The sequence below is a fragment of the Dipteris shenzhenensis genome, chromosome 30, assembly GCF_047967505.1.
Source record: "Dipteris shenzhenensis isolate YYH24624 ecotype China chromosome 30, Dip_SZ_1.0, whole genome shotgun sequence".
NCBI lineage: Eukaryota > Viridiplantae > Streptophyta > Polypodiopsida > Gleicheniales > Dipteridaceae > Dipteris > Dipteris shenzhenensis.
This window is the reverse complement of record NC_141625.1, coordinates 47,675,067-47,701,173: the sequence shown is the minus strand read 5'-3', so window position 1 is coordinate 47,701,173 and position 26,107 is coordinate 47,675,067. Positions and strand designations below refer to the sequence as shown.

The following is a 26,107-nucleotide window of genomic DNA, read 5'->3' as shown; positions in this document are numbered from 1 at the left end:
TGACATGGCCTTTAACCATTAAGGAATATGTAAAAAATCATGTGTAATCATTAAAAGGGTTCTTTTAATTAGACAATTTACACACTTTTAATATAATTATGCTTATAAAAGGGACTTCAAAAGGTTTCTACATGATTAGGATAAAATAGTTACGTAAGCTAAGGTTATTTATATTTGTCCCTTGAGGACACACATTTTATAGGCCTTTAACATATTCCCTTTCCTTTTCCTATAAAAAAATTAATTTCTAATACTGAATAATTATAGTCTTATAAATGCATATTTACTTAACAACCCCTAGCATTCTTTAACAAGATGAATGAATGGGCTCATAAGGCATGACCCATGGGGATTCAATGCATCATCATGTCCCACCAACCTTGCATGTTTTGGATCAACTTGGAATCATATTTAAAGCCAAGTAAATACAATTTTTTTAAAATTACCTCCATAAACTCACTCCCTTTTAAGCATATCATTGTCTTACCTCTAATTTTATGTGATTAGAGTTATACATCCTCTCAAATCTGCATAGAACTCTTGCATAGCACATACATCACTCCTTGATTCTAAACATTGATGTTGAGATAAGATCCTGGAGTTTTCGTGTCAAAATCCTTTCAGAATTTTAAATAATAAGGGGAAATTTTTTGTCTTTCCTCATCCATTCTATCATAGAGTGTAAGCATGGTTTATGATTGAGTGATCTCATTGGAAGCCTATTGATTCTCCAGCCACTAACAAATACTCTTTGTGGAACTAACCAAGGTAATCTTTAGTCTCATTAATAAAATCTTGTCATCATACCACTGATAAAAAAGTCATATAATGGAGGGATTGATAACTTCTCTATCTTGTTCATGAGTTGGATTATGTTAGGTTGTTTTGGGCTATATTTTGACACAACCTATTCCATCTTTACGAGTTCAGTAGCAATCATAAGCCATTGTGATACTTTAAGTTTCGTTAATCTGAGTCTCAAACAAATATAAATAAATAAATAGATTAATTATATATATATATACATACATACGTGTGTGTGTGTGTGTGTGTGTGTACACATGCATGCATGCATGCATATGTAACAAAGTTGTATTTATTAATTTATATTTATATTTATATATTTATATATATAGAAAGAGATATCTTAAAGGCATTAATACAGTCCAAGGATTGGATATTCAATACCTTAGAAAATGAGTGTGTAAAATATTCTTAAATATGCATGTTTTGTATATGTATATATATGTCTATTTGTATGTGTGTTGCATATGCATGAATATATATATGTATATGTATATGTATATGCATGTATGCATATATATATATATATATATATATATATAGAGAGAGAGAGAGAGAGAGAGAGAGAGAGTTGTATTTTTAAATTATATTTATATTTATATATTTATATATATAGAAAGAGATATCATCAAGGCATTGATACAGTCCAAGGATTGGATAGTCATTACCTTACAAAGTGAGTGTGTGAACTATTCTTAAATATGCATGTTTTAAATGAAATTGGGATCTTGATCTTTAAAATGGTCATAAGCTTATTGGTATAAGATGAAGATCATCTTGTTTTGGTGTCATGAATTGTTGTATCTCCTTAACATCTTGGTATATTCTCCTTCTTTAGAGAAACCAAAATCTACTTTGCTAATATATACTTATTGCCAATCAACCAGTATTTGAGGGCAAGCCCATTTATTTTTGTCTAGATGTACAAGTTAAAGAAGAGATGCTCTATCTTAAGGAATGATGAAATGCCTTTATCACTTTCCTTTAAGGCCATACATAAGAATGCCTTCACACATTGTTGACTTACTTTAGAAACTTCATAGTGGATAAAAGCCCATCTTATAGAAATGGTATACTATATGTCTACATTAAGTCTCATATTACAATTGTATACTGGAACCACTCTTTCTACACCTTAAATATTATATATTTAACAAAGATATCCCATTTCAACTCATGTGGTATCATAGATCATTAAAACGGTGGGTTTCAAGATGGAATTAGATCAACACATCGCATCATATTAGTGATCCCTTTCTTATAGTGATAAGGATTAGATATTTATCTCATATTTATGCTAATTAACAAATTGGACAAGAAACTATCCAGTGTAAGGTATCGCCTCCATCCAAGCATGATTTATAGAGTTTTCTCTTGGATGTCTCTTACTCCTAGAGCAAGAAGTAAGCATGCTTGGTAAAGTAGCCTATCAAATGGTATATCCCACATGAGAGAGAGAGAGAGAGAGAGAGAGAGAGAGAGAGAGAGAGAGAGAGAGAGCCCAAAAGATCAATGAAACAATGCAATTATGCTAACTACTTACTACTTAGCTATCACAAAATACCATTGGAACACATTCTTGGGTTGTATAATACCTAGTTTATTTCTCCCCTTTTGTACCCTTTAGTAGAGGGGTATCAAGATTTCTTATCATCAATGATTCTTTTCATAGGATTTTTGTTTCCTTCCGTAATGTTAAACTAATTCAATATATCATTTCTTTCATAATATAGTAAGAGACACATGAAGCTTTGTCCGTGGCCTTTTTATTTTCTTCACAATATAGTGTTTGATTCCATTAGTAACAAATCTCATTTATTAGAGATTCTAAGGATTTCATTGTCACGAGAAGACTTGTCTTGAGCTTTTATGCTTTGATTCTAAAACATTTGACTAAATGAGAATTTCTATCAGTAGTTTCAATGAACTTGGTTGTGTTTTATTGTAGTTTTATGGATTTAAGTGACTTGAAAATTACTTGTGTTTGGAAACAATTCAATTTAGCCCATGAACTATTCAAGATTGCCTCTTTGAGATATTTCTTGTTGTAATGATGTTAGATCATGCTGAGTGGTGGCATCAATTTGTAGTTTTGCAAAATCATTTTGATTTGCTGCAAACTCAAGTTGAGATCCCACTTTGATGCCAACCGTGCTCTAGCTTAGCCCATAGAAAAGCAACAAATCTTGTGAAACCAAAGGATTAACATTTTAATATTTTAAGCTAGCTACCCAGTTAGTTTATAGATGCTATAGTCCATATCATTTCTCACCCCATTATGTCAGAGATCTTGTATTTTAGGCTCATAGATCTTGTATTTTAGGCTCACATATTGTGCACATGTCTATAGGAACAAATAGAGTCCCTACCCTCTATATGCTTGCATGTAAGATTGACTTTTCATCTACATTATTTGGGTGGGGTCTTTGGTTCTCGAACAGGTCCTAGGGGACATTTGCCTCCTTTAAGGAGCATTATGGAGTCCTTGGACCCACAATACCATCATGTTTGGGACATCTGGGAACCATGGCATTGTTTCTAGCTAGGCATATTTGGATGTTCATCAAAGTCTCTTTCTGAGGCCCTCATATCATCACATCATGTTCATGTGCTCTCATCATGCCATATTAAGAGACCATGTGTTGTGAGTTGCCTCCTCTCATGAGAAATGCCTATGTCATCAATGTAGCCCTCTTTTCTAAAGCATTAAAATTGGTAATTCTATTTATTACGAAGAAAGTAAATATTTACATTAGACCTACATAACTGAGCCATACTCATTATGACATTTTTATCCAAAATGAAACAAGCAGACAAAGACATGAATTGAAAGCATATTGGGAATTCTATCTCTTTCAATTATCTATTGTCAAAGATCAAATTATATTCTCATGCAAAGGTTCTTTCATGTCTTTTGATTCCATATGGGTCTCTACTATTTATACTGAGGCGCCTTGAAGAGATGAAATTTTGTCTAATAGTAGGTCGTCTATTTGTCTCCCTTTAACATCTTCTTACTATAGTCGTCAACAATCAATAAAAAATAGGAAGACCCCCCCAAGGCCTGTGTAGGCGTCTTACAGCACAAGTCATTAACATGCATCAACTCTAGAGGAGCGTTTGCTCTATTCTTGCTTTCTTGTGGGAATGCCTTTCTCTGTTGCTTGCCCATCATGCAAGCTTCACATGATTCTTTGATTTCTGCTACTGCAGGTAAGTGAGTAACCATACCTTGCTTCTACATCTCCTTCAAAACTGTAAATTTGATGTGGCCAAATGTTTCATGCCAAAGTTTGCTTATGCCCACTTCAGCAGTGGCTGTAAGAGCACTTAGCTCATACAGGTTGTTCCCCCCTAATCCTGTGCCAACAAGATTGCTAGCACTATCTAAAATTTTTGCTCCTGTCTTGTTGAACCTCACCTCATGGTCAAGGTTAGTTATGGAAGCAAGTGATAGCAAATTTCTCTTGATTTATGTAACATACATCACATTAGATAGTTTCTTAACATCTCCATTTATAGAAACAAATGAAACCATACCTATACTCTCAACAGGGCATATTGCATTATTTTCAACTGTCACGGTGATGGGTTCCTATAGAGGTTGCATGGAATAATATAGACCCTTCTTATAGGTCATGTGACGGGAGGCACCACTATCCAATACCCATGACTCAGTGGTTGAAGCTTCTTGAACTGAGGAACAATCTTCCTCAATGGCCACAAATAGATCCAACTCTGCTTCCGCTGTGTTAGCTGTCTCTTTTCCCTTATCTGTCTTGTTCAGGGTACCATTCTTTTCATCTACTTTCTTGACCCGACAATCTGCAATCACATGGCCCTTCTTCCTGCAATAAAAGCATTCTCCCTGAAACATATTCTTGCTGTCCTTCTTCTTGCTGTCACCACTAGTAGAGGACTCAGCTTTGGAGGAGGAACCACCTTTACCTTTTGCAGTGGCAGACAACACATCATCCTGCCTCCATCTCGAGCTTTAAGCCTCAATTCCTCCATATTTAAAGCTCAAAACTCCTCAAATGACAATGGTTAGGGTCTCACCTGAGTGTTAAGCACTGTTACCAGTCCATTAGACCTTGGTGGACATATCCGGAGACACCGCTAAGCTAGATCTGTGCTAGTCTTTTGTATCTCAGCACTAGCCATCTGGTCATGCAGATTTTTGATTCGGGTTATGTACGCCTCATACTGACTCTTCAATATGTTCCAGGCCACAGTTGCTTAGATGTATGCTGAATCAAGGTCAAAACACTATCAGTAGTACTTGTAACCAAGGCACATAGAGCATCTATGTTCATGCATTTCCAAGCTCATAGAAGGTCGGCATTCGGAGGTATCATACTACTCGGATTTGCTAGGTCGGGGGTTCCTTGTGGTTCTGGGTCAGTCCCCAGTACTGTCTCCAGAAGCTCATATGAATCCAAAATAGTAGTAATTTTAAACTTACACAGAGTGTAGTTCGTACCATCTAGCTTGCCTTCAGTGAAGGATGGTGGGTGAATCCTCGACACCTAGATTGTTGGTGCAGTAGCAGCTACTGAACTCGAGCAGCTTCTTGTTGAGCCGCTTCTTGTTACCATCACTCCGTATGCTGTTGAAGCCCTTGCCTCTCTTCTATTCTTTGATCCTTAGAGCCGCCTAGGCTCTGATACCATGTTAAATTACACGGCGCAGCGGAACAGAAACTGAATTAAGAATAGAGAGTACACAGCAAATTAGAGAGGAACAAAATTTTCCTTCAATACTGATATAGTACAAATGATGGCTCCATCCACCCGTGCGCTCCCACAGTGGAGCTTAGATGGCAATCTGGACAAACACTAGGTGAAGAGCTACTAGCTGGAAGATCTGATCTGATCTGAATTGATATGATACAATGGACTGGGAGATCGCCTCTTTATTGCTATGAGGGCGGTAGTCGGATCAACGTAGTCGGTGGAATCAACTAGTCAACCTAGTCGGTGGAGGCGACTAGTCAACCTAGTTGGTGGAACTTACTAGTCGTCTATGGAATATTCAAGGGCTCCCACACAATCACCTTTCTACCATCAACGGTCTCATTGATAGACCTCATCTAACATGCAAGTTAGGATCCATTCAGTGTCCGGGGCTCACACATGGCTTCTCCACATATGGGGGCCTTACAACTTGAGCACCTTGGACCACTAGTGGTTACCAGGAGGGTGGAGCATTGAGCATATCTAACAAGTTCTTGGGGGAACGGACCACAGTTTGTGGGACCAGAATCATAGCCTAAAAATTATGTGCAACAATGAGCTGTAAAAACCAAATGCTTGACCTTGAAGTACATAATCCAAATAATTTGGGATACTACATGCTTCATATTTGAGCAACAAAGCCTCTAAGGGGGCTTGGGACATGCTTCATGCTTTTGTAGGGGAGTACTAGTTGAATGGAGTCGAGCAATGTGGAGGCAAGTGCATATTCCATGCATGTATAAACTATGGAGAAATAGCATGCCCACTCATTAGTTTAAGATAACTCAATATTCATGCATGTTTATTATATTTAAACATAGACAAAAGTCAATCACTTTTAGAGCCATTTAGAGCTTATGCATAATTGACATCTGTACATTTGTAATATCATAATTCTAAGACATCCCTTTGTTGTCAACTTTATATTTCATACCAAACTAGTAGCAATTATGGTGTAGTGAAAATTTTGGAAAGGGCATAAGTTAAATGTCCCTTGTAAACTTATTTAATCTTTCCACAAAACATATCTAAAGCACTTGTGTTTTTCATGTACATTCCATATGGCATGTCAAAGCATGCCAAAGGTGGAATTGGAGTTTAGGTTTTTCAATCATAATGTATTATCGATAAGATCAACTTTTTATATCAATCCAATAAAAATTCATTAATGAATCGCTATATTTCTAATCCATATCATTTACTTAAATATCATTCTCCAAGGAGCCACCTATATGTTAGGGATCCAAGTGAGGCATCTCCTGAAACATCCTTGTACTTGGATCAATCCCTCAAATAAAAATATACTCTCACTACATTCTATGTGCTTGGATATAAAAAGAACCGCTTGTGTATACATTACATCCAATGAAGAAACCACGCTTTCCTTATGTGTTCTTCATGTGAGAGTGTGAAATGCAGGAAAGCATGCAACAAAGAGAGAGAGAGAGAGAGAGAGAGAGAGAGAGAGAGAGAGAGAAGAGAGAGAGTTTTAATCGCAAGAAAAGAGAGGTATAGTCGAGAGAGAGAGAGAGAGAGAGAGAGAGAGAGAGAGAGAGAGAGAGAGAGTTATAGTCACAAGAAAAGTTTAGTCGTTTCGACATGTTTGATTTCATTTTGTTTTGACTTTTTAAATGAATTGGATAAATATCAAATTGATACTTAATATATACCCTTATAGGAGTGAATAAGGTAGGTTTATTTAAGTTAGAGTGAAAAAAGAGACATACATCTTCGGATGCTAAAAATGAAATTCAAAACACAAATACATTCTTTAAATTTCTTTAATTTCAATCTCCTTTCTTAGGTTCGGATAGGTTTCAAAATTATAGTGAATATATACAAGGATAGGGGTAAATAAGATATGTTATATTCAAGTTTAGAGGAACAAATACAAATATAAGTCAAAGATACCTAAAAAGGAAATTCAAAACACAAAGAAATTCTTTAAATGTTTTTAAATTCAAGCATTCAATCTCCTTTCTGAAGTTTCAACTTTAGACCATTCAATATTTATGGATGCAGAACTTGAAAGCATATAGATTATAGAAGAAATGGTATAAAAACAAGAATTTTGATTGGGGCAAAACAAAGGTTTTGTTGAGAGTGTTTTGTCCTACTTAGAAATGTTTTGTCTATTTTGCATTTTGAGGTTTTGAACAGGACAGAATGGGTTTTCATGTGACTATGGGGAGAATAGACACTGATAGAGGCAAAGGAAACTATGTATGTGGCAAGGAGGACCACCCAAAAGAGGGAAGAAGAATTGGTTCAAGTGATGTTAGAAAAGGGGGGGACCTACCCTATAAATAGTGTAGTTGATAGGCCAACATGGGGGACTGATATGGCCAACCCAAGCAGCCGACTAGCTAGTCAGCTGTGCCAAGCCAGGACCAGCCCACTATAAAGGGCCTGCCGGGGTGCCTAGGGCATGTGTCCCTAGCAGCCCAGTGAAATGGGACAAAGCTGTCCCTAGCAGCCCAGTGAAATGGGCCTACCAACCCTCTACTTTCTACCTATCCTTAAAAGTAAATATAAAACACAAACACATTTTTGAAATGTTTTTAAATTCAAAACACAAGGCTGAAATGGGCCTACCAGCCCTTTACTCTGCCTATCCTACATAGTAAATTCAAAACACAAACACATTCTTCAAATGTTTTTAAATTCAAGCGTTCAATCTCCTTTCTTAGGTTTCAACTTTAGATCATTTAATATTTATGGAGTCAAAACTTAAAAGCATATGGATTCTAGAAAAACAGGGTAAAAACATGTATTTTGATTTGAGTAAAAAAAAGGTTGGCATTGAGATCGTTTCTTCCTATTTAGAACCTTTTAAAGTTCCCATCAATCAATACCATCATGTTGATAACACAATGATCACCATTGGGGATTACATTATGCCTCGCACTAGACCATATCAAAGTACAATAGAATTAGCTAGGTGGTTCTATCATGGCATCTAAAAGGCCACACTCATAGTGATAGCATGTTGCTATTCATTCAAAATTTGACATGGATTATGCAATTAGAGCCTAGTTGCAAGTCCCTAAGATAATTTGTCGAGGAGGTTTGTCACGAGCGTTCAAGGCGTATTTGTAAAACCCCTTATCTATAAATTTATCATGAATAAAACACACCCTTTTTCTATTCAATCTGTAAATACCCCCTTTATATGATACCCTTATGTGAAAATTGTGTAAAAAGGGGATTTAAAAAACTCCTTCGGTTGAACCCATGTGCTATGCTTACATATTTATGAGTGAACTCTCCGAGCTATTTGTCTTTAATACATATTGAAATTTCAGCAAATATTATAAGAGATTATGTGGCCATGCACCACAACCAATGGCATGCTTTATGTGTCATGTGGTAATGTGGTACTACTTGATACCTCTTATGTAATGATATGTTGTGAAGAAATTATGAATTAATTTAAAGTCATAGCTCATTAGTGTATTCGGTGAGACATAATCAGTGTAAATCATGCACTTATGTATGATTATAACTTGAAAGAATATGCTAGAAAAATCGTTTTTAATTGCAATTTGATCCCAATATGGGCAAGGTTATATGGATTTTTAGTTTGGTGGTTCCTCATGTGGTGATCTCACACTACATTCAATATCTAGGGCTGAAGGAAGCTCTCTTGGTGTCTTTTCACTTGCACCAAATATACCCCGATTCTTTGTTTCTAGATGATTGTTGCTCATCTTAGAACTCGAGGGGTCACTATATACAAACCCCCTATATCACATGCGTTCAAGGCCTAATTTTAAAATCCCTTCTTTGTAAATTTTTCATGAATAAAACACACCCTTTATCTATTCAATCCATGAATACCCCCTTTAAATTGCACCCTTCTATATGTAAAAAATATGTAAAAAAAAGGAATTTTAAATCCCTTCTATTGAACCCATGTGCTATGTGTTAGATATTAATGCTCCACCCGTGTAACTATGCAGGAACCAGCGAACTCTACTTGTAAGCCCCCCATATGAGAAGGCATTTGAGTAGCTCGGTTATCCGATAGGTCTTGGTTTGGACACCAGATGGGGGCCATGTGTGGCCTGATGGCTGGATGGCTTCAGATAGAGTTGGCACACCGCTAACTAGGCTACACGCAAGTACAGGAAGGCATCCCATGACTGACCGCACTGAGGGTAGAGGGAGCATTTTTCGGGGCAGTCCACTCTCAGGTTGCTAGGCCCATTTGGAGCCTCAGATGGTCCCAGATGGCTCTGGGCCGAATGGATACTGTAGGTTAGTTGCTCTATTTTGCGCACTGGTTCTATCGTGTGGTCGGTGGTCTATTTTGGGACCGACCTCCAGTCGACCATTTTGGATGGACTGGGTCGGTCACCCAATTGGCTCTAGCCGACTATGATTGGTGGCTATATAAGAGCAAGCCCATGAAGCCCATTTTATCATTGGCTACAGCAACCGTGATTCCTTAGCATCCAGCCTCTGTCTTTTATTGTTTCTAGCTTTCCATCGAAGCTTCTTTCACAGGAGCGCACGGCTGGGAGGTAGCGCCATCTATTGTATCAGTTCTATAGTAATCAAAATTTTGATTCTCCATACTATCTGTTTTTCTCTCTTGCGTACGAGATCCTGTTATCTGTTGAGCATAGACGTTGTATTGTTTTCTTAGATGGTATCAGAGCCTGGACTCTAGCAAGAAGATTTTGTAGTAGTGTTTTCAGTTTGCGAGCAGATTCTGAGAGATGGCCCAATCCGCAAGATTGCGAATCCCAACGTTCGGCGAAAGCAAAAAGTTGGACAGCTCTAATTATCCACTCTGAAAGTTTAAGATGAAGACCATCCTAAGTGCATACGAGCTTTGGGACTCCTCTACTAGTGGGATGGACTTGAAGCCGGTTTCGAGACCGAATCCGGCCAATGCAGCACAACATATAGTACCAACTGTAGATGAGATTCTCGCATGGACAAGAAGAAATGCAGATGCACTGTGTTCTATTTGTCTGTAGTGTAAGTGATTCCGTCATGTCGTTAATTTAACATGTTACCATAGTGCAGAAGGCATGGACGGTCTTGAAAAATCAGTATGAGATCACGAATCAGATGCAGATTCAGAATTTGGAGACTCAACTCACGAACGAGAAACTGTCTAAGTCTGAAGTGGCAGAGAAGTTCATCACCAGGGTAAAGAATCTGCGCGATGAGATGACTACGATTACTATCACCATCACCAGCAAGAATCTAGCACAGAGGTGCATATGGATTCTCCCACTAAAGTATGACACTCTTGTTATGGCACTGAATACGCAGAACAGAAATCCGTCCCTCAACTTTGAGGATTTCAGCACAATGCTTCTGGAGGAGATGCGTCAAAAGAGGACTGGTGGAGAAGATTCGGCTTTCTACACTGGATCAAAGAAAGGTAAGGATAAGGACTCTAGTAACCCATCTTCTTCTGATGATAAAAAGAGAAAGAAGAAGATCAAGTGCTTTTATTGCAACAAGGCAGGGCACAAGTAGAATGAGTGCCGAAAGAAGATTGCAGATAAGAAGAATAGACTAAAGAAAGAGTCCAGCAACAACGCGCAAGCAGTACTAGTAGAACTGTTTGTAGCAATTGAGGAGATCTGCACAGAGGAAGTTCATGTACCTGCAGATGAACCGTGGATCATTGACAGTGGTGCATCGCGCTGGTGCATCGCGCTACATGACCAGTCGCAAGGATTGGTATACCACTCTATAGCCGGTAGGGAATGACATCTTGGTAGCAGTCGGCAATGATGCAAAATGTTCAACAAAAGGAAAATGTACGATTGCTCTCAAGTGAGATGGAGTTGTAAAACAGTTGTCCGATGTTCTTTATGTGCCAGATATTAAAAGGAACTTATTGTCCATTTTTGCGATCACGGATCGGGACCTCAAAGTTCACTTCGATAAGAATGGCGCACAGATTTTGGATCCTCAAGGGAAGGTCATTGGTAAAGGTACATGGTGCAACAACATCTATGAACTCTCAGCTTTCAGTGCTCGAGCCGATCTGAAGAGAGCACTAAGCTGTGGCATGAGAGGTTCGGTCATCTAAACCTTAATTCTTTAAAGGAGATGCATAAAAGTGGAATGATTGCAGACCTACCAGAAATTGCAGATCTGCCTGATGTATGTGAAGCTTGCATGATGGGCAAGCAGCATCGGCATCCCTTTCCTAAAGAGGCTAGCAGGGTAAAGGCTCCTCTAGAGCTCGTTCACACGGAAGATAAAAAGAGAAAGAAGAAGATCAAGTGCTTTTATTGTAACAAGGCAGGGCACAAGTAGAATGAGTGCCGAAAGAAGATTGCAGATAAGAAGAACAGAGTAAAGAAAGAGTCCAGCAACAATGTGCAAGCAGTACCAGTAGAACTGTTTGTAGCAATTGAGGAGATTTGCACAGAGGCAGTTTATGTACCTACAGATGAACCGTGGATCATTGACAGTGGTGCATCGCGCCACATGACCAGTCGCAAGGATTGGTATACCTCTCTATAGCCGGTAGGGAATGACATCTTGGTAGCAGTCAGCAATGATGCAAAATGTCCATAAAAGAAAAATGTACGATTGCTCTCAAGTTAGATGGAGTTGTAAAACAGTTGTCCGATGTTCTTTATGTGCCAGATATCAAGAGGAATTTGTTGTCCATTTCTGCGATCATAGATCGGGACCTCAAAGTTCACTTTGATAAGAATGGCGCATAGATTTTGGATCCTCAAGGGAAGGTCATTAGTAAAGGTACACGGCGCAACAATATCTACGAACTCTTAGCTTTCAGTGCTCGAGCCGATGTGAAGAGAGCACTAAGCTGTGGCATGAGAGGTTCTGTCATCTAAACCTTAGTTCTTTAAAGGGGATGCATAAAAGTGGAATGATTGCAGACCTACCAGAAATTGCAGATCTGCCCGATGTATGTGAAGCTTGCATGATGGGCAAGCAGCATCGCATCCCTTTCCTAAAGAGGCCAGCAGGGCAAAGGCTCCTTTAAAGCTCGTTCACACAGACCTCTACGGAAAGATGGAGATGGAAGCTTTGGGAGATTCCTACTACTTCATGACGTTGATCGACGACTACAGTAGAAGGATATGGATATACTTCCTGAAGACTAAAGACGAGGCTTTTAGTAAGTTCAAGAAATGGCATGTAATGGTCGAGAAAGAAACGGGGAAGAAGATGAAGAAGTTGAGATCAGACAGAGGTGGAGAGTTCACATCAACTGAATTCGAGAGTTACTACAAAAGTCATGGGATCAAGAGGCAAAAACCCCCGCCACATACATCACAGCAAAATGGAGTAGTAGAACGCAAGATGTGCATCATCTGCGAAATGGGCAGGAGTATGATGAAAGGAAAAGATTTGCCAAAGACTTTCTAGGCTGAAGCATGTAACACTATAGTTTACATTGTGAATCGTAGCTACACGAAGGCTGTGAACGGGATGACTCCACTGCAGGCCTTTTCTGGTAAGAAACCTTCAGCTACACATTTTAGAGTTTTTGGATGTGACTGTTTGGTGCATGTCCCTGATGCTAATAGGACCACATGGGAACCGAAGAGCCAGAAGTGTATTTTCTTGGGCTACAGTGAAGAGGCGAAGGATTACCATCTCTATAACCCTGTTACCAAGAAGGTAATTGTAAGTCACGATGTAATTTTAGAGTTTTTGGATGTGACTGTTTGGTACATGTCCCTGATGCTAACAGGACCAAATGGGAACCGAAGAGCCAGAAGTGTATTTTCTTGGGCTACAGTGAAGAGGCGAAGGATTACCATCTCTATAACCCTGTTACCAAGAAGGTAATTGTAAGTCGCGATGTGGTCTTCTCAAAATAGTCGCATCAATTGGAGAAGGATGCTTTCTTTCCAGACAACCAGGACCAGGATATCCATCCAGTGCGGCCACTAACAGTAGACCTAACTCCCCTAATGGTGCTTGAGAGGATTTAAGACAAAGAAGAGGAAGAAGAGCTTGCAGAACCACAATGGCAATGGTTATTCATGAAGTGGGTAAAGCAGCTGTTAGATGGCAGAGAACCTTCAGCCATTGAGGAGTAACCACCCGAACACCATCGGTCAAAGAGATTAGAGGAGCAAAGAAGGGCATAGGAACACTTGGTCAACTACCCGTTGATGACAGAGGTGATCCGTGCTAAAGAACCCAAGTGTCTTGAAGAGACACAGGGTGATGACAGGTGGATGGAGGCTATGCAGTTGGAGTATGGCTCTATAAGGAAGAACACTTGGGACCTTGTGGATCGACCACCAAAACGTAAGGTAACGTTGATGACAGAGGTGATCCGTGCTAAAGAACCCAAGTGTCTTGAAGAGACACAGGGTGATGACAGGTGGATGGAGGCTATGCAGTTGGAGTATGGCTCTATAAGGAAGAACACTTGGGACCTTGTGGATCGACCACCAAAACGTAAGGTAATCAGAACCAAGTGGGTGTACAAGACCAAGTATAAGTCTGATGGCACGTTGGATAAGTACAAGGCTCGGCTCGTGACAAAAGGATTCGCACAGGTACATGGTTTTGATTATCAGGATACTTTTGCTCCCATAGCTTGACTAACCACAATTCGAGCACAATTCGTAGTGTTTTGGTTTTAGCTACCCAGGGAAGTTGGCTCGTGTTTCAGATGGATGTAAAATTTGCTTTTCTGAATGGAGATCTCAAGGAGGAGGTATATGTGGAACAACCACCAGGTTTTGAGATCCCACGTTCAGAAGGTAAAGTCTATAAATTAAAGAAGGCACTTTACGGGCTGAAACAGTCCCACGAGCGTGGTACCAACGAATTGATGCCTACTTTCTACAAAACAGGTTCAGGAGGAGTCCATCTGATGCAAATTTGTATATCTTCAGAGAAGAAGGCAGCTCTGTATGATCGTGGTCCTTTATGTGGATGACCTTGTCATAACAGGGAACCATGAAGAGAAGATATCACAGTCAAAGCATTTGCTAGGAAGAGAGTTTGAAATGACAAACCTCAGACTGATGCATTTCTATTTGGGGATTTAAGTTTGGCAAGAGCCAAAACAGATCTTTATTTCATAGCTGAAATATGCTGGAGAGATACTGAAGGCATTTGGCATGGCTGAGTGCAAGATAGCTGGTACCCCTATGGAGGTTGACGTGAAGCTCTCAAACGAGGATTCATCACCACTGGTGGATGAAGCGAAGTACAGAAGGCTTGTGGGCAGCTTGATTTACTTGTGCAACACGTGGCCGGACATCAACTTTGCGACTAGTGTACTAAGCAGGTTTTCCAATAAGCCCCGGGAGAATCATTGGAGGGCAGGGATGCGGGTGCTGAAATACATAAAAGGCACACTTGATTATGGCATCACCTATACCAAGGGCAACATCTTGACCGGATTCTATGACTCCGAATATTGTGCAAGAGACATGGACAGCAAGAGATCAGTGACAGGTTACTGTTTCTCACTTGGATTTGGAGCTTTGTCATGGATCAGTAAGAAGCAACCCACAATTGCTCTTTCTTCTAACGAGGCTGAGTACAAATCAGCATGCTTTGCTTCTTGCAAAGCAATGTGGTTGAGGAGGATTTTAGGGGACATGGGTGCAGTGCAGAACAAGCCTATGTAGTTGTCATGTGACAATCAGAGTTGCATGGCGATTGCAAAGAACCCTATGTTCCACGCTCGCACAAAACACATTGAGATTCAATATCACTTTGTATGCGAGCTCACAAGATATAAAGTTTACTCTTATGGGTTTGAGAAAAAAATTCATTTCCCTCATGCACCAAAGTACCTATATCTTCTCTCATTCATGCACCAAATACCACTAGTTCTCCTACTAGAAAACTGGAATTGTTTAACTACACAAAACCCATAGGTTCAAACGCTCTCAAAGGAAGTAAAGGTTAGTGAACAATAATACTTAAATGCAATCGTAAGAAGGAAATCTCTTCTCTACACTTTGGTTGTTCTCGTTTTGCCTTTTTGCCTAATTTTGATGAATTTTCAATAAGACTCTATGGAAATCCATTTGGTGGCCTTATGAACTATTATATATTTATCAAAGAAGATTGGCACTTACTAGCTATTTCCAAAGATTCATACTTCAAACTTCTATCAGTAGAAACTCTTCTCCTCTTAGTTCATTCATCTCTTTGATGGATTATTTTAACGAAGTTATACTTATATATTAATATAAAAGCTTGGCAAAAGTTTATCAAGCTAGATTTTTTTAGTATTGATAGAACATAGAACACTTTCAAATATTTTCTTTTGAAGTTTGAAGTAAAAAGATGCAAAGCTTGGCGAAAATTTATTTATTTTTGTCTAAAAGTTTTAAATTTTGGCGAAAATTTTAAACTTTTTTTTATTAGGGCATATGAACTTTCATCACTAGTATTAAAGTTTCACTTCTTAGCAAAACTAACATGAAAAAATCATCCATGATGTATATATATATATATATATCTTTAGACATCTATATAAAATGTGGACTAAAAGGCCAATTATGCACCTTTTCTTTGATTTATAGATGAAGTTTTGACAACTGCTTTGGGAAGTAATGAAATGGAAAAGATGAACACTATAAGCCATCAGGTACTAGAGAAAATCTTTTTCAATGTTTTGAAAATTTCTTGCTTGTGTAGTGTGCCATGCATTGGTACAACATTGAACTAAGTTTATAGAAGGTATTTTATAGTGCATTTTTTCAATTTGTATATGTTCCAAAAGAGGGAAACTGATGGCACCCATGTGAAGGTACCCTCCTATTTGAGAGAAGCTTCTAGATTCACTAGAGAAAAATTTTATCAATTATAGTAATGATGAGGCCATCTTTCTAGGCAAAGTATGTTCCAAAAAAAGAAAAGAAAAACACATTCCACCGATGTGAAGATACCCTCTTACTTGAGAGAAGCTTTTAGATTCACTATAATAGACCATCCATCAATAATGGTACTAATGAGGCCATCTTTCCAAGCAAAGCCCACATCTACTAGAAACCATTACATACAACAAGGCCACCCAAAATTTGGGCATCTAAATGAATCTCCTTGTAATATGTAAGATGTACAAAAATAGAAGTATTGATTGTTAGAAACGTTGGCGTATTGATAGTTAAAACTATCCATATGTAAATCTTAACAATTCAAAATAATAGCAAGCGAAGGAAATGCAAGAAGCGATGACCAGCGCATCTAAGAATGTAGGGATAGAAATGTTGAATTGATGCACATAAGATTCAAGAGAGTAGACATATAGGTATGTGTGCATGCATGTTCATGCGTGCGTATTGTTGAGGCATGCCCACCTAAGAGAGAGAGAGAGAGAGAGCGAGAGAGAGAGAGAGAGAGAGAGAGAGAGATTTCAAGGAGGCCTCATGCCCCTATGAGAAAAAATATATAAATAAAGGAATGACTACTACATATGACCACTAGAGAGTCAAGGGAGTGTGTGAGGCATCTCCTAGGAGTGCATAGAGCATTTATAAACTAGGTGTAATGTAATTTGAAAAGGTAGACAACTTCACATTTTTTTAAGATTGAGAGTCTTTGGGTCTAGGCTTGAAGTGTCTGATTAGCTTGTTTTGTTCTCTGTGGGCAACCCACTTTTGGTCCTTCCGAGCATCCTCTACTTTAGCCTAGTTCTGTTGATTTTGCTTTTAGCTGAGTTGGGTGAGTTCCTTTGAGATCCAAGTCTTGATATTTTAGCTTATTAGCTTACTTGAGAATATTTCTTCATGCAATCTTGTCATTGAATACTACTTGAGCTTCTATCCCTTTTTGGAGGATACAAAGTATGTCTTCTAAATCCTATTCAATCTGGGGAATTTATCCATTAATAAATCAATATTTTCTTTTGTGCACCCCTCTCTAGTATATCAGCTCTTAGGTAGCCCCTCAATGCATAGACTCGAAGCATTGAAATCCTTGGCATTCTATTCTCCCCATATAGGCCACATGTATTGATTTTATTGTTTACTAGTACTATAATTTTAGGCTTCATGGACTTGATTTGGGTGGTGACCATACCTTGAACTATGGATACCAGCTGCAGTGTAGGTATTGCTGCATTATGTTTGTGTATTATCTCCTAGTTTCTTTGTTAACGATTTTCCTCTCCAATAAGGCATATTTGTATGTTTGCTTAATATAGGGTCAATAAGACTGAGAAACTAGATACAATGAGCTGAATAGGTGGAGCCATCAAGAGGGGATCTACACCTAAGATATATACAAACAAATACAAAATACTAAAAATATTTGAAACCCATGGGAAATATGAAAAAAACTATAGTATGATACCACTATGATTGTCCTCTATATGTTATCTAAGGAACCAAGTTTGTAGGGTAGTTGAGAATGGATGAGGGCCTTGGGGTAGAGAGGCTCCGACAGTGATTGATGCTATCGTGTCATGAAACCCATGATAGAGAGCTGATGTCGGCCAGTTTATGTGGTCCATTGTGGTCTTGGATAGATGCCACTATCACCCCCATAGGCTATGCTCTTGGTTTGGTAAACATGAGGAAAATCCCCAAGCTTCATCCATGCATCAGCATGCTAATGGGTCTATTGTGCTTCTTTCTCTAGGGCTTAAATACACAATCTCCTTGGGGACTACTGGTCCGTGATATTTGAATGCAAAACCATGGTGAAAATGCTTAGGGTGGAATCTGATTGGACTCCTTGACCTTGTCTATGCGTCTTGAGTAGCTAGTCTCTCTGTCGTACAAGACCATGAATGAAACTGAATCTAGATGTCTTTAATCCGGGTGGACCAGGAGGCTAGAGGGGGATGGGCTTCAATCTCATAGTACATAGGGCCTCCGAAAGAAAATTGCCCCCCCCCCAACTCAGTCTCATATAGATCTCATAGGGTGTGGCCCTCTCTCGGAATGCTCTTAGCGCATCAAGCTCAATGCATAATTGATGTGAGGAAAACCCAAACAGCCAAATCAAAATCCTCAAAGAGTGTGGGAGGTGGACCCCTATCGGGTTTATGAGGCCCAATGGGTAGTGATCGAGTCTATAGAAGTTCATCTTCATAGGAAGCTGAGTAGGGGCTAACCAATTCTCTATTCTCTCCCCTCTGACATATAGCTCCATCCTTGTGCCTTATCCCCAAGCATGATCTCTTGTTTGCTACCCTCAACCCCTCTGTACACCTCAGCCCCCCTAGTTCCCCCATTTGCCCCCCTCCCTATGCCTCAGCCCCCAAAGAGAGAAACCAAAACCAATGATCCTTTGTAATAACTAATCTAACATGTGCAAAGAAAGCATGCATCAAACATAGCCATATTTAAAATTAGTATAATTTTATAATAATTGGGCGCCTCCATGTCATACATGTATAGATTTTTTGTTTTCAAATTAATACATCCCCTCTATACATTTCAATATCTTAATTACATCGGATCATTATTGTTTCAATCTCCTCATTCCTTTATTCATCTTTTAAGTTTTCCAATTAAAAAGAAACCATCTTTCTCATTAAGTCTATGTCCAAAGTGAATGCCCAATTTGTGATGCTACATTTACTATTAAAAAAAGACACTCTATAAGTAGCTCCTATAAGCAAGTAACACAAAGCACGATATCATATAATTTTTATTTTTAAAGATGGTGGAACAAAAAATCTTTATTTTGAACATGCAATTGTCCATATGCAGTACAAAGAGGTGGGCCCAATGTCCCCTTACCTTTAATTGAGCATGCATTGTACTCAATACGTTTCACAAATTCTAGATAGAGAGAAATATGCTTTGAGCATGAAAAAAATTAGAGTCTAGTTGGATAATATTTCAATAATTCTTCTTTTGTGCACTAGAAACATGAGGGACCTTCCCCAAATTTCATGACCACTCTTATGCAGATCTCTTTTTGGATGTTTTTTCTTTCTCTAATTTTGATACTTGCACATTGGAACCCATCATGAATGATAAGTCTTGCATAACATCTAGAAATCTCAAACAAAATAAGATCGGGGACCAAGGCTAATTAGATTTTCAAAGTCTTCTTTGCTTTTATTTACTATTGTGTGGCACCCATTACTATTTATGTCTGCATGGTCCCCTCATGTGAGCAGATCACAACCTTGGAGCCTTACAAATGTGATCCCTTATAGCATGGAGGTAGATTGTCATATGATTTGAATTTGCTTAAATATCTCTTTTTTAAATCATGAATGTAATTTTATTAAGGTTGATCAATTATCAACAATGTATTGTGACAAGTAAGACCATGCATTGTGCAATATAAAAGTGCACCATGGATATAAGTGAGAATTCTTAAAATATTACATTGTGTATTTTGGTTGATTGATAGCTGGTCTAAAATGAAGTAAACCATTAAACCAAATCTATTTTGAATTAAAGTGGTACATAAAACTTGTCCTTTCCTATAGCCTTGTCACATTCTTAATGATGTTATTAAATTTGAATTGGCACTATTCTACTACCATAATAGTGTAACCTCTCAAATAAAATGATGTGAAAGAGCATCTAACTAGGTGCAATATAACTTCATTGGTCTTTCTTTGCCTTGTGCATTTTGTTTCTTTCAATGCAAGTGCTTATGGGTTTCATTCTATGATGTAAGGATTCCTGTCTTATTGCTTCTGTAAGAGCGATGTATTTGGTGCACATTGAAAACAAAAATACAACTTGCCATATTTTTTTGCTTTTGAAGATGCACAGACTCACATTTTATTAAAGGCACACCTAGGCAAAACTAGTAGCTGAAAGATGAAAAGGGTGTGCCCAAAGGAGTAATTTTTTGTGAATGATGAAGAATTTTGTGCAATATGAAGAAAAATTGGGCAAAGATGTGGTGTCAAACTTCTTGAACTAAAGTAGTAAGTGGCATTAATGTGGGCCTTCTTTTATGTAGCACGACTTAATGAAATTCCTTGTTGGGCATTTATGTAAATAAGTGTTGGGATGAATAAACATCTCAAATACAAACTTTTTTTTTTTGGGACAAATGCACGAGCTCTTTGCTATAAGAAAGAAAAGAGATAGATTGGAGAGTGGTGACTTCTTTGTCCTATGTCCCTATAGACAACAAAAGATTGACCATTGTACTGTGTGGCCAAGGTAAAAATAATCAATATGCAAGAAGCACAATTCGAAACAATGGCTTAATCATTTGACAATGATGGTGTATCATAAATAGGGTTTCAAATTAGGTTTGATTGGAATGCTTTGTAAGCTTGATTGATAAAACTGGTGGTAAGAAAGAAAGGAGGTGATTTGGAGAGTGGGATTATTTTATCTAGTGCCTAGCAACCTCGCTAGTAGTAGAAAGCTGAATTGTTTGTCCAATTTCCTTTTGTGTGCACAATAAAAGATTGACTATAGGACTGTGTGAGAACGTGCAGGTAGCTTAAAAATTTAATGTTATATTTTCTTGTTATAAATAAGCAAGAGGCGAATGAAGCACAATTCCAAACAAAGATTAATCGTTTAACAATGGCAATGTGGAAAAGATGGGGCTAAGTATCAGGTTTCATTGCGATGCTTTGCTAACTTTGTTGATAAAAGTGGTGTTGGGTGATGTCCTAAAGAGGGCCTCTTGCAAATGATATTCTATGAAAGAGAGACAAATTTCTATCGCTACCTACTAATTTAGTCCATCATACAATCATGTAAGTGGCAAGAGTGCCCAATATAATGTGGCTCAAGGAGAGGGAAAGAAAGCCCCAGTGCCCACCATGATGTTACTTGCATAGACAAGTCGTTCATGACACCATAACATCTTTTTGCCATGATTCTGCATGAAAAGCTATGTTCATATAGTCTAGTTTGCACTTTGGTGTTGTTAAATGTTTGTCAACAATTGCTGTAATTGGATAAACACAATATAGGGATGTACATATTTTTTCGATGTTGAGGATTTAATCCTTATGTTTTACATTAAATGTTCTATGAAACAAGTTTGATAACTCTTCATGTCGACTTTAGTTCTAGTTCTTGTATTTTTTATAATACCTTTACCTTGGAAACCTTTACATCACATTGAATATATGAGATACTATTTATTTACAAGTTGATAAGTTAAGGCACATAGTCTAGTTAATGTACACATGATGTTAAAATGTCTTCTCATCACCCATTGTAGGAAATATTGAATCACATTGGGGGAAAGTAAGACTACAAGACCAATGGGCTAGCAAAGTGCCTTACTAGAGGCATACTTGCTTTCCAAATTAACTACAAGGCTTTGAAGATTACTACTCTAAGGTAATTGGCATCTCAAGACTCGAGCCATCATTTTAATCAAGCAATGATGAAATAATGTTCAGGAAGAATGAAAACCTACCTCACGATAGGGAGGTGCTTGGAGGAAATTATAAAGATGTTAATGTCACAGAGGATGTGGAACACCCCATGTATGAGGTCCAATTATTTATAATCTTTTGTTGGAAAGGGAGTTTGCAAATGTGAAGTAGGTTCATGGAATTAATGTTGCACCTCTTTTCGAGTCAATGTAGCATGGTGTGTATCATCCAAATCAAAGGACACATACTCCAAGAATCAAGTCATCCTCATCATATAACTTGCTAGTGATGACTTATAGAAATAAGGTAAAAGATCTTGACACACAATGCAACATAGGACCTACTACATGAGGAAACTAGGATGAAGGATATCTAGACCAATAAGTAATATTTAAACTTTGACTAGAAGGTTGCTAAAAGTTGCAGATGGCAAGGCATTATAATAAGAGCTACAACTAAGCTATATGAAATAACCTTAGTAATTAAGGAAGTAAATGAGGACAATGAAGGAACCTAGTTCTTTGCCATTTTTTGGTTAAGAGATAGGCATTTATGGGCTAGACATTGGGGAGGGACAGTGAGACACATCTAGCAAAACTAGCCTCTTGTTATCCATCATTAACATGAAGGCGAAGTAGGACTGCTGATTCAAGACTAATCAAGGAATTGAGTATGGAGCGTGTTGTCCAAAGGGTACAATCTATAAAAGACATTATTGTTTTACTATAAAACCTCGAAGGACAAGATTAAGATTCTTAGTAAGGGTTGTGGGCCCCTGGAGGTATTGTGAAGGAGGTTATTCTCGTATATGGTTATTACGTCTACCGTTTGTAATAAAACAGGAAGCTCATCAAGAGCTCAGACAGTCCTTTTTCGAAGCGAGTTTGTTGGTGATTTCATGCGCCAAACTGTGGACTGGCTCGTGCTTTGGAGGTCAATGCACAATTATCAGGGCCAGGAATCCACCTGAAAAAGAAGTGCCCAAACCTGCTATTGCAGACCTACATTGTTATTGTCAATCTAAAGAGAGGCTGGGAGGTCACCGTCAATCAAGAACGTGGCTGGGAGATCACTATGAAGCTGGAAACGTAGGCCTTGACATATATGAAATGACTGAGGTCACTATTTGCAGTAGAAATGGGCTCTCTGCTATACCTGCTGAATAATGGCTCTATCAGACCTGTCCTTTATTCATCACCCCTGCCTGATGTCAAATAGGTATAGGGCACCGATTCTTGATGGACGATACCGAAATCTAAATTGGCTACAAGGGGGATCAACTAAAGTATGCCACCAGATGAGCTTGAGGATGCTAAAACCTAGAAACAACCCTGGAATCCTCAAATTGATTTAATGGAGATGCTGATTTGATTTAATGGAAGTTGGTGGATGAATAAAGTGGCCATTTTCCAAAATCAGATGTGCAAACCTGCCTGCTTTAGGTGAAATCTACCATTTTCGTCGGAATAAGTTCTAGTATCGATGAGAGAAGGCGGCACTGCTTGAAAGATTCACATGGCTGACCCTCTAGTGGTTAGCACTTCTTTTGTCCCAACTTGAGGCTGAGTACTGCGTTCAGTCCAGTCACTAACGATGAATTGGCTGCGGTGCAGCATGAGTGCCTATCGAGAGCTTATCATGTCCCTTGTTTATTACATGATATGGGTTGCACTCGTGAGTCGTCTGAGATTGCATATCCCTCACTAAGCTGAATGGGTTACTGCCAAGAGTGCGTTACGGTATCTGACGGGTAGTATTGAAGACATAAATTTTCATTGCTCTCTCTATACTCTTCTACTTTCACCGGTCACTTTGAATCTGCGGTCATTGTGATTTTGATTGGGGCCATGATACTGAAACAGGCAAATATACAGATGGACATTTTAAAAATAGTCGCTCTCCTGTGAGCCGGACTTCTTATAAGCAACCACGTGTTGAGCTTTCTTGAGACGAGGCTAAGCAATTCATGCCAAGGCACAGCAGGGCTATCATTTCGTTGCTACTAATGGGGAGTTCCATGATTGCAGTAAGCACTTTGACTCTCATTGTCATTTTGTTTGTGACATGAGAGCAGTTGAATTTGTGTTGTGTTCCACTCTGAGACGATGTGAGATGAATTACCAAGGGTTAGCCAAGAGAGTGGGGATTAGTAAAGTTAGTAAAACTTATATATCAAACTTAATTTAGGGGATGTTAGTAGGTAGCTAGGATTCGCTCGAATTGTCTTTTGTATTTGTTTTTCTTTCTTATCTTGCTTTTGTTCGTAAGGTCACGCCTATTCATGACTGAGGACAGGAGGGGTCGTTTATGGGCAGGTTGATAAGAGGTACCGGCAATACGAGGATGAAATTCAGATGGTTCTTACGCTATTCGAGTCAGGAACGGGGTTTGAAGGATTGGCTCCTTACACAACCTTGGCTCGGCAAGCAATGTCCAGGAATTTCAGGTGCTTACGGGATGCCATCAGCAACCAGATATTCGTATTATCTAGTATTCTTGGCGAGCAGCCCTCCAACATCCATGCCCTTAGCAGGGGAGAAACGCCAAGGTTGCGCTTCCTGGATCAGCAACTCCGCCACCAGCGAGCAATGCAACAAGTGGGGATGTTTCAACAACCTTGGAGGCCTCAGAGGGGTCTTCCTGAACGTTCTGTTTCTGTACTAAGGGCATGGCTATTCGAGCATTTCTTGCATCCGTAAGTAGGAGTGTCATTTTACTTTATGCCAAGAAAGCTTTATAACGATGATATGATGCGACGAATTCTTTTATCTTTCGGATGCAGCTACCCCAAGGATACTGAGAAGGTGATGCTTGCACGGCAGACTGGTCTCACACGGAATCAGGTATTTGGAGTCGTTATCAAAACGCTGCTGCTTGTGATTAGAGTGCATAGTAAGCTCAACACGTGTAACTTCTGAAACTCTTGTGCAGGTGTCGAACTGGTTTATCAATGCGCGGGTTCGCCTTTGGAAGCCCATGGTGGAAGAAATGTACTTGGAAGAAATGAAGGACGCAGAACTACGAACTGTGGATTCTACACGTATTGCAAGCGCAAATCCTAAGAAGAGGGATGGGCACGAAATGCGCGCTGGCATCCGGGAGGATAAAGTCACAAAAGCGGTGGCGGCTGGATCATATTCTGCGTATCATGGCGGCCATCAGACTCACCACGCAGGGATGCCATTGGAGCAGGAAAATAGCTCGGCTTCCATGGATGCAGGTAACCATTCGACCGCCCAAGCGCAGGCAATGATGAGCTGCGAATCGCCAGCCAGATGCATGCAAGCCTCCGGACCTCACTTCTTTCCAACAGCGATGAGCAATCCTTATGTGTCAAGCCACCCCGACAAACCGCTCCCGACTTCCAATTATGTGCTCGGCATGCCCGAACTGTCAATGGATCATGTGGGATTCCACGAGAAATTCCAGAAGGACAGCCTTGCCAACGAGTTTCTTCATGAAGCAGGAAAGCCGTTCAATAACGAGCCCGAACACCACGATCGAATAGCGTCAGTAACATGTGCAGCTGCGGCTGCGGTGTTTGGAGCACAATGCGGACCTCAAAATGCAAGGACAGTGATGCGTCCAGCTGCGTCGGCTGAACACGACGGCTCCAACAACTCGATGCGCTTTGGAAATTCTGGAGTTGTTACACTCACCCTTGGACTGCAGCACTCTGGTAGCAGCATGCATTGTGGTGGTGCTCCTCATCATCCTCATCCTCCTTGGTCTACAGATCATCACGACTAGTGAGTTCGTTGAGGACGTTGATGTTGGGCAGGATCGAGCTTGTATGAGTTGGCTTGTTGGTCTTTAATTGCTACTGGCCGACTCTGTCTGTGTATATACATTGTCAGTTAACGTTGACGCATTCCAACAGCGCACAAACTTTTTTTGAACTGGAGAGAATATGTTGAAGCAGTTGCTTAAGAGAGAGAGGTTAACACTTTCGTGTCAACTTCCAATTCGAATCCACATCCCGAAATTGCCCTATTTTACCGTAAAGTACATGTAGTATGTTTCCAAACATTTCAGACCCTGTAACGAGTGGTAGTGAATTGCTTTCGAGCGGTAGTGAATTGTTTGCAGCCAAACATTTCAGTGCATTTCTTTCAAAGGGGACACGAATACCAGGAGCGTTGAGTTGCTTTAAAACATGCACATGACAATGCCGAAGTTTTGTAGGTCTTATCCTTTGCTATAAGTAGGGTGCACCGCTCGCGATTACGTGCAGCTAATAACCGGTTGGTTGCACAGATGGCTGTGGCCTCGTAGTGTACATATGTGAAAATGGAAGCCCGAA

The 26,107-nt window shown here is 39.3% G+C and overlaps 1 protein-coding gene across 2 annotated transcripts in view; it reads left to right on the top strand.

Annotated features, from left to right (window-relative positions):
- The window catches only part of LOC147882236 (uncharacterized), a 40,083-nt gene extending 14,313 nt beyond the window's left edge, over window positions 1-25,770 (top strand). For both annotated transcript variants that reach the window (XM_087401737.1, XM_087401738.1), the window contains exons 4-6: window positions 24,120-24,499; window positions 24,587-24,647; window positions 24,736-25,770. In XM_087401737.1, the coding sequence (XP_087257863.1) occupies window positions 24,120-24,499; window positions 24,587-24,647; window positions 24,736-25,554 (1,260 nt within the window). In that variant the 3' untranslated portion in view covers window positions 25,555-25,770. The remainder of the gene's footprint in view (window positions 1-24,119; window positions 24,500-24,586; window positions 24,648-24,735) is intronic.
- Window positions 25,771-26,107: the final 337 nt, after the last annotated feature.